The following is a 12,359-nucleotide window of genomic DNA, read 5'->3' on the forward strand; positions in this document are numbered from 1 at the left end:
GTGAAACTTAGTAAATGTAGAATGTAAATGTCTCAACACAATAACTAAGAAAATGCCAGGAAGGCTATGTTAACCAGTGTGATGAAAATGTGTCGAATGGTCTATAAAAGCAGTGTATGGTGCCCCATGATCGCATTAATGTACACAGCTATGATTTAATAAAAAAAAAAAAAAAAACTAAATGTGTTTTGCCTACTTCCACTTGCTTGTGAAAATCCCAAGTAAATATTGTGTTATCACCTAATCTAATTAAGCACATCTCACTTGCAGTGTTGTGCTGTCTGATACCGAAAGCAAAACTTAGTGAAATTCCAAAGTTTTCCTTCTTGCCCCATAAGATAACATAATAGGTTAATAACATTTTAGCCATTCTAGGCAAAAAACTCCAAATATGCAAAATCTTTTTTTTTCATAATTCTTGCTGTTTCCCTCACAGTTTACTTCAAAACTGACTTTTTGAAATTTTTATTAATCTACTTCTGTGGTGTCTAAAACCTGAGTCTGTATCATTTCAAAGATAATTGTGTTGCTGAATGCTGGAGTGATAATATAGTTCCTGATTAAATCCAGTGAAAGTAGACAGGTGATCTAAGCCCCAAGTCATCACTGTGTTGCAGTGTTAATTATAAAATCTCCAAGTCCAAAATAAATCGATTTTCATTATCATCTTCATGTGAAGTTACAACAAAATAAAAAGCTACAACTATAGATGGAAAATTCTTGTTATTTCTTCAGTATCTCTGGCATCTACCATACTTGCTCCTTTTGCCCTTGTAGTTCCTTCTGCTTGGAATAATTTCTCTCTTCCACTGCACTTATCCTTCAAAGCCTTGTGCAAATTTTATTTCCTGTTTGAGGATCTTTCTGAGTGCTCTGGTGCACGTTGTTTTGTTTCCCTCCTTGAGAGTGTATGCTCCTAAAATTGGTTAATTCCAGAAAGTTTAACATATAGGTGTTCTCCAATTGTTTCCTGTAAGCATGCATGTTAGACTTAGCTACTTAGGGTATAAACTTTTTCAAGGTAAGGACCATGTCTTATATCATTGCTTTTTAAGATATTTTTCTTGTACAACCCCTAAAATGATATTGAAAAATTATGTACCTCTTCACATATTTTTAATTTGACTTGTGAATAACTAGAGAAGATATAATTCTGTCATATTGTAAATATTGACATTAAAGACCAAAAAACCCCACAAAATTGTTATATTAGTCTTCTAAACATATCTAAAGGAATCTAAATACTCTTAGGACTGATAGCTATAGTCATTCATTTGAAAAAAACACATGAAGTCTTCTTTAACTGTTGGTGTATGGTTTTGTTTTTTTTTTTTTTTTTTGTAGAGACAGAGTTTCACTTTATTGCCCTCGGTAGAGTGCCGTGGCGTCACACGGCTCACAGCAACCTCCAACTCCTGGGCTTAGGCGATTCTCCTGCCTCAGCCTCCCGAGTAGCTGGGACTACAGGCGCCCGCCACAACGCCCGGCTATTTTTTTGTTGCAGTTTGGCCGGGGCCGGGTTTGAACCCGCCACCCTCGGCATATGGGGCCGGCGCCCTACTCACTGAGCCACAGGCGCCGCCCTGGTGTATGGTTAAGTGTAGGTAAATATAATTGTAGGTGAATTTTAAATTATTCCCTTTTCTTTATTCCCTATTGAATTTTAAATTATTCCCTTTTCTCTTTGAAGTCACATTTTCATTCCACATCCTCACAGAGCTTTAAGCTTTCCAAGCATAAAAATACTTCATATTAGGATCAGAGCTTTATCCTAATATGAAGTATTTTTATGCTTGGAAATTTTCTCTATGTCAGATGTGTATATTAATTGCAGGTATTTTTCTAAATTTTATGTGATTAGGGATTTTAAAATTTTAGATTGTCTTATCAATACAATTATTGTTAGTGTACAATTGAGCAAAACCACATAAATGCATTATATACTTTTATGGATATTTAGCAAACATAGAGGATACAATTTTATTGGAAATATGTTTATGAGATACCTGGGACTACCTGTTTACTCACATAAGAATGTGATTTATGGGAGTGGGGCCTTGGTGTGTGTCACACTTTATGAGGGCAAGACATGATTGCAAGAGGGGCTTTGCCTGACAATTGCAATCAGTGTAACCTGGCTTATTGTACCCTCAATGAATCCCCAACAATAAAAAAAAAAGGAATGTGATTTATTACAATATGCAAGCAGAGTTCAGTATAAATTCTGTTTCTGTTTTACATTTTTATAGATTGATGTAAATGCTAAAAACCTTGTTCACTTAAATTGTAGGTGAGACTAGCAGGTGTTTTATTATAGCATTGTCAATCAATTTTATGAATTAATTTTAAATAATATGCAAAAAATTATATGATGGTAATTTATCATAAATATACTTTTGATCTTTTGTTGACATTAACTTGGTTAGGTCTTTCTTCAATGTTGTTGAAAGCAAAGCATTGTAAACACCCTACTAGAAAAAGATTCGAGCAGTCATTAGGACTAATTTACTTTCTCGATTTCTGGAAATAATACCAAAAAATCTTTACTCAAATTTATTAAATGATTATTAATTATATCTGTTATATTTTAATTTAACCTAATTACTCAGAAAATGTAGAGAAAATTAAGGTATTAAGTACAGTATATCTGTCATTACAAGTTTTTGAGAAAATGATTTTATTGTGTCATGCTATAAATATATTTTTGAATTTATTTTTTAATTTTTATCTTATTTATTCGTTCATTTATTTATTTAGAGACAGAGTCTTACTCTGTTGCCTTGGGTATAGTGCCACAGTATCATAGCTCACAGCATCCTCAAACTCTTGGGCTTAAGTGATCCCCTTACCTCAGCCTCCAAAGTAGCTGGGACTACAGGCACGCATCAACATACCCCTCTAATTTTTTTTTTCTATTTTTGAGACAGGGTCTTACTCTTGCTTTTATGTTTAAATTAAATTTTAAAGTTGTGCTAAAAGTTCTTTTTCTTATCAAGTAACCTATGCATTTGAGATTAGTCTTAGAACACATGAAATTCACACTGAATAGTAAAGTTCTTTTAAATATTAATTTGAATAATTACAGTTATCATTCCCACTTTGCTAAAATTTCATTTGAATAGTTTTTCCATTTTTAAATTATTTTCTATATTATACCTTATTTTTCAAAATATGTTTCAAATAATAAAGTTGTAGCAGAGTTGTTGATGTGGAAAAAGGCTAGAAAAATTGTATTTTTAAAAATCAGTCTGAACTTGTCAATAATTATAAAGAGATATATTAAAGTAGTGAATACTCATAGTTTACCACTGGCAGATGATGGCTATTTAGTAGGCAAAAGGAATCTTCAGAAGTGATTAATAACTTAAAAACGGTGAACTAATATGAAAACATTACTGTTTTTTGCCATGATAAAATCTTAGCTTTATGTTGTTGGCAGAAAACTCTTCCAAGGCGGGATTGAAACAAGAGCAGTGCCAAGACGGTCTGTTGCCTACAGGAACTGTGTTGTCCCAGGAAACACTTCCATTCAAGATTAATGCTTGGAAATCAACAGAAGTAAGTCATTGTCATGGTTTCCTGTTGCTCTTGTAACAAATTACTACAAGTTTGTGCCTTCAAACAACACACATTTATTATCTTACAGTTCTGACTCAAGTCTCACTGGGCTAAAGTCAAGGTGTCCTCAGGGCTGTGTTTCTTTCTGGAAGCCCAAAGGGACAATCTGTTTTTTGCATTTCCCAGCTTTGTGTGTTCCAAAATAAGCTGTGCCTATCTTTTAACTTTGGCTTTGGTGCCTTTTGTTATATGGAGTTTTAAATGTGAATGAGTCAGTTTGTCAAAGTTTTCTTTTATGGTTTGTATTTTTAAAAAAAATCTTAAAATCTGGATCGGAGCCTGTAGTACAGTGGTTACGCATCAGCCACAAGGCTGGTGGGTTCCAACCCAGCCCTGGCCAGCTAAACAACAATGAAACTGAAACAAAAAATAGCCAGGCGTTGTGGCAGGCGCCTGTAGTCCCAGCTACTGGGAGGCTGAGGCAAGAGAATCGCTTAAGCCCAAGAGTTGGAGGTTGCTGTGAGCTGTGACAGCACAGTGCTCTACCAAGGGCGACAAAGTGAGACTCTGTCTTCAAAAAAAATCTTAAAATCTTTTTTATCCAAACATGATAAAAATGTCTTTTTTCTTATAGATATTGAGTTCCTGTGTCCTCTAGTAATTTACTACAGTATATATGTAAGATAGGGGTCTTATTTTATCTGTACCTCTGAGGATAGGCAATATTTAATCTACTGAATAATTCATCTTTTCTACCCATTAAACTTTTTATTATGAAATAATTGTTGCCTCACAGGAAATTGCAAAAATAGCACCAAGAGTCTTGTGTACCTTTTACCCACAGCTTCCTCTGCTGTCGCCGTCTTACACAGCTGTAATATAATATCAAAACCAGGAAATGGACATTGGACTACAGGCCTTATTCAGTGTTCAGTATTTCAGTCGAGTATTCAGTTTTTTAAACTTGCCTTTCTAGGCCAGGTGCAATGTTTCAAACACTCCTGTAATCCTAGCACTCGGGGAGGCCCAGGCAGGTGGATTGCTTGAGCTCAGGAGTTCAAGACCAGTCTGAGCAAGAGTAAGACCCCGTCTCTACTAAAAATAGAAAAACTAGCCGGGCTTTGTGGTGGGTACCTTTAGTCCCAGCTACTAGGGAGGCTGAGGCAAGAAGACAGCTTATGTCCAAAAGTTTGAGATTGCTGTGACCTATGATGCCATGGCACACTACCCAGGGTGACGGAGTGAGACTCTGTCTCAAAATAAAACAAAACAAAAAACAAACAAAAAAAACCCCTTGTCTTTCTGTGTTTGTATGTGTGATGCTATGAAGTTCTATCCTATGTATAGGTAGATATGTGTAACTAGCGCTAGGATAAGATACAGAACTGTTTCATTCCTGTAAGAGAAGCCCCTCACACTACCCAGCCCACCACTCACCCCTCCTCCTGATAATAACTATTTTTTTCCTTCATCTCTATAGTTTTTTGTCATTTCTAGGGTGTTTTATAAATTGAATTAGTACGTAACCTTTTGAGATTGAATTTTTTACTTAGTGTAATGCCTACGCAGGTTGTTGCACGTGTCGGTAATTCATTCCGTCTTATTGCAGAGTGGCATCCCATTTTAATCATTCACTCATGGTAGACTATTTGCATGTCTTGGGGCTTTGGCTATTTATGAATAAAGCTACTGTGAACATTTGTGTACATATTTTATGTGTCAAGTTTTCTACCTCCAGGTAAATGTCCAGGAGTATGATTGCTGAGTTATATGGTAAGTGCACGTTAAATTTTGTAAGAATCTGTTAAGTCTGTTTTCCAGAACAGCTCTACCACTTTTTTATAGTCCCACTAGCAGTGTGTGAGAGACCCAGTTCCCTGCATCCTTACTGACTTTTGATATTACCACTATTTTTACATTAGCTGTTCTAATAGGCTTGTGGCGATATCTTACTGTGGTTTTATTTGCATTTCCCAAATGGCTAATGACACTGAACGTCTTTTCCTTTGCTTATTTGTGCCATTATAACTTCTCTTTGGTGAAATATACGTTCCTGTCTTTTGCCCATTTTCCCATTGAATTGTTTGCTTTTATCATCGAGTTTTGGGTTCTTTGTATATTCTGGATACAAATCCTTTGTCAGATATGTGATCTGCATAGATTATCTCCAAGTCTGTGGCTTTTTTTTTCCTATTAATATCTTTCACAGACCAAAAGTTTTAAATTTGGGGGAATTCCAATTTATCATTTTTTTCTTTTATGTATCATGTTTTTGGTGTCATATCTAAGAGCTCTTTGCCCAGCCCAAGGTCATGTATGTTTTTTCCTAAAAGTATCATGTTTTACGATTAGGTCTGTGATATATGTATTTTGAATTAATTTTTGTATAAGGTGTGAAGTACATAGATTGAGGTTCTGTTTTTCTGCCTATGGGTATTCCGTTTCAATACATTTGTTGAAAAAACTTAAATTATAACACAACATGCTTCAGCGTGGGTTTTGTTTTCTTTTCTCTTTGTCACTCAGACTTTTCAGTGGAAAGTTTTTTCATCTCCATTTAATTCTGAGAAAATTATCTCTGGCTTTAAATATTTTTTACTGTTTATTTTCATTTTATTCTTTCTTGGACTCTTATTATCTGGATATTAATAATTCTCTTTTTGTCTCTTAACTTTTCTTTGTAGTTTCTATTCCTTAATTGTTTTTCTCTTTTTTCTATAAGAGTTCCTCCGTCTGACCTTCCAATTTAATAATTCTCAGCAATGTCCTGTTATTTATTCCCTTCTTCAGCTATTCTGTTTTTGTATTTGTCATCTAATAGTTTGTTTTTTTCCTATTTTGATGTCCTCCCTTTGACGTCCTCCCAGGGTTGATCCTGAGAGAGGAACCCACCATCACCAGAGCCTGCTGTGCGGTTTCTTCAGTGTTCTCTGACTTTCTCAGATATTTACCTGCTTAGCTCCTGCTTATACTTCTGCATAACAACCTGCATCTTTAATTTTGGAATCTAACTCTACAAATATTACTTTTTCTGTTTCCTTGAAAAATTTTTTAGCTTAATTTCTATTAGCTACATAATGTCGCTTACTCAGTCATTTTCCATGTCTTTCCACTGCTTTTTAAAATACTTTTTGCCTCATATCTCCATGCTGCCTTGTGGGTAGTTAGATTGTCTTCCAATTCATTCCTTCTCCTCTCATCAGTGCCCCACTCTAGACTTCCTCCTGTCCGGTGAGGTTTTTATTTCATTTATTTTATTTATTTTTTCATTTCCAGAACCTCTCATTGCTTCTTATTTATATCCATTTTTACTTATTTCATTTCTGCCTGCTTTTTGTTACCTTATTCCAGTGGTTCTCAATCTGTGGGTCGCGACCCACAGGAACTGTATTAAAGGGTTGCAGCGTTAGGAAGATTGAGAACCACTGCCTTATTCCTATAAATTAATTCCTTCTCCTTATCTTTTTGAAGACTCTAAGCACACTTAGTTTTAATACTTTTTATATTTCTTTATTTTCATTTTGTTGGAGTGAATTCAGTTTTTCTCTGTGTTTAGCAATACTGCATCGTGAGCTCATCTTGAATGGGTCAAGGGTTTTTTGTTTGGTTTGTGTTTCTGTCTCATTCTCTGTGCTTATCCCTACCTGACTAAGTTTTCCTTTGCCTCCTCCTGACACCTGGGAATACCCGTGCATGTTCAGAACTTATATTGGCAGCTGGGAACAACTTTCTTTTTCGCTTGTATCCAGCGTATTGCAGATCTTGTCCCTGGTCCCTAGACCAAAGGGTTGCCATGGTTCAGTTGCTGGAAAAGGTTGTGTCTCCTCACCTACCCAATTTGTAATGCATTTAGAAGCTACTATCCTAGACTGTGATTGATGACAGGTTATTTCAGCTTCCTTTATATGCAGGCAGTCTGAATGCTTAATTTCAAGCAGTGAACCCATATTCAGCCTTTCTGTTTTGGATGGATACTTTTAGCCCTCAAGAGTTGAGCTCCTGGTTTTCTTTGCCATTTTCTGGACTCAGAACCTCGAAGGTCCACAGCTTCCACCTCTTTGTCATTATGTATTTCTGTTTGCACTGTCATCCATGATGTTAATCATATTTTTCAGTATAATTGTTTCTTTTTAATTTTCACATTTGTATTTTCTTGTTCATTGTTCTGTATTTGGAGAAGTGAGGAATCCCCAAAGAAAGAGAATCATCTTGACTAGAAATCTGTTTCACTCATGGCTGTATGAAACTATCTCATTTACTCATTTGTTTTTCTCTTTATTGTCTGTTTCTTCTTGTTTATCAATCTTCAGTTGATAAACTTTGATTGATGAAGAAATGAATGAATAATAGACATTAACTGAATGTTAGCTTTTCTTCCTTTCCTATGAAAGACACTCATTAGGTCCCCTTCTCCAAGTACCTTGTTCTCTGCCACAATTCTTATGAAGGAGAGTGGAATGGCCTTCTATTCCCAGGCCCTTTCCTCAACCCAGTTAGGTATTGGATTCAGCTATTTTCTAGTAGCTCAGAAAAGTATGTGAAATGAAAATTTCCCTGTTCCTTTTTTTTTTTTTTTTAATTTTAATTTTAATTTTTTGGATACAGAGTCTCACTCAGTCGCCCTGGGGTTGAGTGCTGTGGTGTCATAGCTCACAGCAACCTCAAACTTTTGGGCTCAAGTGATTTTCTTGCCTCAGCCTCCTGAGTTGCTGGGACTATAGGTGCCCACCACAACACCTGGCTATTTTTTAGAGACAGGGGTCTTATTCTTGCTCAGGCTGGTCTCAAACTTCTGAGCTCAAGCAATCTACCTGCCTTGACTGACTGCTGGGATTACAAGCATGAGCCACTGTGCCCAGATCCCTGTTCCTTAATTGCATAATGGCTCACAGATTGAAAATATATAAATTATTTTAAAAGATAACACACACAGGCAAGATGGCATGCACCTGTAGTCCCAGCTACTCATGACGTGGAGGCAGGAGGATCTTCTTGAGGCCAGGAGTTCAAGGTTACAATGTTCTATGATTCCATCTGTGACTAGCCACTGCATTCCAGCCTGGACAACGTTGTGAGATTTTGACTCTAAAAAAACGATAAAGCATTAGGTTAAAACATTTTTAAAAAATTTGAGATTAGTCTATCTTCTAATGATGATTTCTGAAGTAGAAGACAGACTTTAATAATCTGTGTGCTTTGGAACCAAAGATAAAAGGTATCTTGAACTCCCAGACCCTTTTATGTATGCTTGAAATTTTTTATAGTAAACAGTTTAAAATAAAAAAAAAAGATAAAAGGTCACCTAGTTAATAGCCGGGCGTTGTGGCGGACGCCTGTAGTCCCAGCTGCTCGGGAGGCTGAGGCAAGAGAATCGCGTAAGCCCAAGAGTTAAGAGGTTGCTGTGAGCCGTGTGACGCTACGGCACTCTACCCAAGGGCAGTACAGTGAGACTCTGTCTCTACAAAAAAAAAAAAAAGTCACCTAGTTGCTTAGTTTTTCTTTTTTTTTTTCCTGACAATCGTTAAGTCCTGGTTATTACTCTTTTCTTACTTTATTATCATTCCACATCATTCCAGTTTTTTTAATTTCAGTCAGGAAAAAATGGCTCTCTTAAAAGAAACTTAGAAGCTGGATTTTCCTTTTTCCAAACATTATTATAACAACATCCTGTCGTCCTAATGACAAGCATCTCCTCTTATTACTGTCAGGAGCATTTTATGTAATCCAGTATGTCCTCTTCAGTAGTTTGCTCTGGTAGCAGAAGACAAAAGCCAGCAAGTTGAACAGTGAGTCTAATTGCTGTTACCGAAGGCACTGCATAAGAGGTGCTGCATCTACATTAAAATTCTCATGTACGTGATACAGAATGAGAAAGAAACGATACTGCCAATTGCTTCGGCAGAATGAGGGGTGCTTAAAATATCTTTTAAAAAATTTAAATAGAAATATCTTCATTCTTTTTCTACAAATGAAATGAAAATTATCTGAAAAATAGTAAATAAACAGAAGAGAGCCTAAGTGACACTTACAAACGACAGAAAATCTTGAAACTCATGACAGACATGAATTTGTTTTCTGTATATATACTGTCCAGAATTTTTATTATTAGATTTACTACTTAATAAGGCTCCTCCTCACCTCAAAAGACCTTACTCTTTTTCTGTGTGAGGGGATTCAACAATGAGGTGTGATTTTTTTTTGGTCACAGTCGCCATAGAAACAGCTAGGGATGCTGTGAATTGGTTCGCACAAAATTAAAGCTGACCAAAACCTTCAGTCTAGCAGTGAGTTACAAAATTGATAGTGATACATGATAAATGTTTATTTCCTACTGCCTCTATTTGTTATTTTGCTAAGTGAAGATTATACAATTTTTATCATTTGGTTTATTAGAATGTTATTATATTTGCAAAAATAAAATTCATCAAAGTTGTTATGGAAATGGAAATTATACTTATTCTAATTATGTTAATTCATTATTCCTCTATTTTTACTAAATCATTTTATGCTCAAAAGTCCCTTTTTACTTTCATGTTTGTGCATTTATTACTTTATTTTTAAAAACTTTAAAAACATAAAAGGGTAAAGAGTGAAGAGCTGAGTTTTTCCTTACTCCTCTGTACTTGAGTTCCTTTCCTCAGAGCCAACTGTGGCAGTGTTTACATGAATTTTGGGGGAAATTTTCTGTGTCCATTCATTTCTTTTACCTAAAAGAATGTCCTTCTTGGACATCTTTGTGTACAATAAATGTAATTATTCAGTGTATATTGTTTCAAAATATGCTTTCTTCACTAAACTGCATATAATGGACATATATGTAGAAATGAATCTTAAACATCTAGATTGGGTGGATTTGGAGAACATCCTAAGTAAAGTATCACAAGAATGGAAAAGCAAGCATCCAATGTACTCAGTACTAATATGAAACTAGTAGTTGAACTACTACAGGTCCACACACAAAAAAACCCACAATTAAATTTAAGTGAAGGTGGGAAGAATGAAGGAGGAGAGGGGGGAAAGGAGGGGGTTTGGTAAGCTCTCACCCAGTGTGTGCAACATAGGGGTACATGGCACACCTCCTGGGTGAAGGGCTCAACTACAACTTGGACTTTTACCTAACAAATGCAAACAATGTAACCTAGTCATTTATACCCATACATTAGTCTGAAAAAGAAATGAATCTTAATTTAACCGTTTCTTATTGGCAGTCATTTAGGGATTTTAAAAAATGTTTTTGCCTACTTAAAGCAACATTGCAATGATATATCTTGTACATAATATTTTTGTGATGCTGTCTCAGAAGGGGAATTGCTGAAAGATTATTTTTAGTTTTGAAAATACTGCAAAATTTTTCTCCTAAAAGTTATACCAATTTATATTTACCAACAGTATTGTCAGGTTGACTTCCCTTCCCTTTGCAAATACTTGTAGAAAATTTTTACAATTTATTAGTCTGAGAGGTTAAAAAATACTGTAATTTGTTTTATTGCAATTGTATGTACGACTTAGCAACTTTTCGTGTGTTTATTGGACATTTGTGTTTCTTTTTTTTTTTTAACTCTATTTATGTCTTTTGATTATTTTCCTGTTTGGTCTTTTTCTTACCAATTTCTAAAAGCTATTTGTTTGTTAAAGAATTAGATTATTATCTGTTTTTTTGTCTATTCATTTTCAGTTTTTCATTTTATTTTTAAATTTTATTAATGGTGCTTTTTATTTTTTTGGCCTTATAGAAATCTTTAATTTTTGTGTAGAAAAATTGGCCTATCTTTTCTTTATGGTTTCTAGATTTTAAGTGATTTCTTAGAAAGACTTTCCTTATTCTAACAGACTTTATAAAAGGATCACCCAGACTAAAAACAAAAAACTATTTTTTAGAGCCATTTTAGGTTCACAGCAAAATTGAATGAGAGTGTGAAGATTTCCCCCTATGCCCTCTGCACATCTTATATAAACAGCCCTCCAACTATCGGCATCCTCTACCAGAGTTTCTTAGTTTACATTAATTAGGGTTTGCTCTTGGTGTTGTACATTCTATGGGCTTGGACAAATGTGTAAGGACATGTGTCCACTATTGGAGTATTATACAAAGTACTTTCGCTGCCCTAAAAATCCTCTCTGTATCACCTGTTCATTTCCTTCCTCCCCCCAACCCTGGCAACCACTAATCCTTTTGCCGTCTTCATCATTTTGCCTTTTTCTGAATGTCATGTAGTTGGAATATTACGGGATGTAGTCTTTCAAATTGGCTTCTTTTATTTAGTAATTTGCATTTAAAGTTCCTCCATGTCTTTTCATGACTTGAAAGCTCATTTCTGTGTAATGCTGAATAACATTCCATTGTCTGTATGCATCACAGTTTGTCCATTCACCTACTGAAAGACATTTTGGAAGCTTCCAAGTTTGGGCAGTTATGAATAGGACAGCTATAACATATGTGTGCAGGTTTCTTTGTGGACATAGCTTTCAACTCATTTGGGTAAATACCAGGGAACTCAATTGCTAGATTGTATGGGAAGAGAATGTTTAGCTTTATAAGAAATCACCCTGCTTTAATATCTTTATATATATTTAAATCTTATCTATCAGGAATTTGTTTTGATAAATGGAGAATCTTAGAGGTCTATTTTTTAAATTTTATGTTTACAACCAATGATCAGTTATCTTAGGGTCATTTGTTGAATAATTCATCTTTTCCCCTTTGAGTTGAATCATGGCTTCTATCACATAATACATTTTCATTTATATTTAGTTCTATTCCTGGATTTCTCATTTGCTGATATTAAAGAACTAACATTTAA

The 12,359-nt window shown here is 35.1% G+C and overlaps 1 protein-coding gene across 1 annotated transcript in view; it reads left to right on the top strand.

Annotated features, from left to right (window-relative positions):
• The window catches only part of ENTHD1 (ENTH domain containing 1), an 88,168-nt gene that overhangs the window by 23,866 nt on the left and 51,943 nt on the right, over window positions 1-12,359 (top strand). The window contains exon 3 of the mRNA XM_053584941.1: window positions 3,440-3,558. Within this exon, the coding sequence (XP_053440916.1) occupies window positions 3,440-3,558 (119 nt within the window). The remainder of the gene's footprint in view (window positions 1-3,439; window positions 3,559-12,359) is intronic.

Source organism: Nycticebus coucang, chromosome 3 (genome assembly GCF_027406575.1).
Source record: "Nycticebus coucang isolate mNycCou1 chromosome 3, mNycCou1.pri, whole genome shotgun sequence".
Classification (NCBI taxonomy): domain Eukaryota; kingdom Metazoa; phylum Chordata; class Mammalia; order Primates; family Lorisidae; genus Nycticebus; species Nycticebus coucang.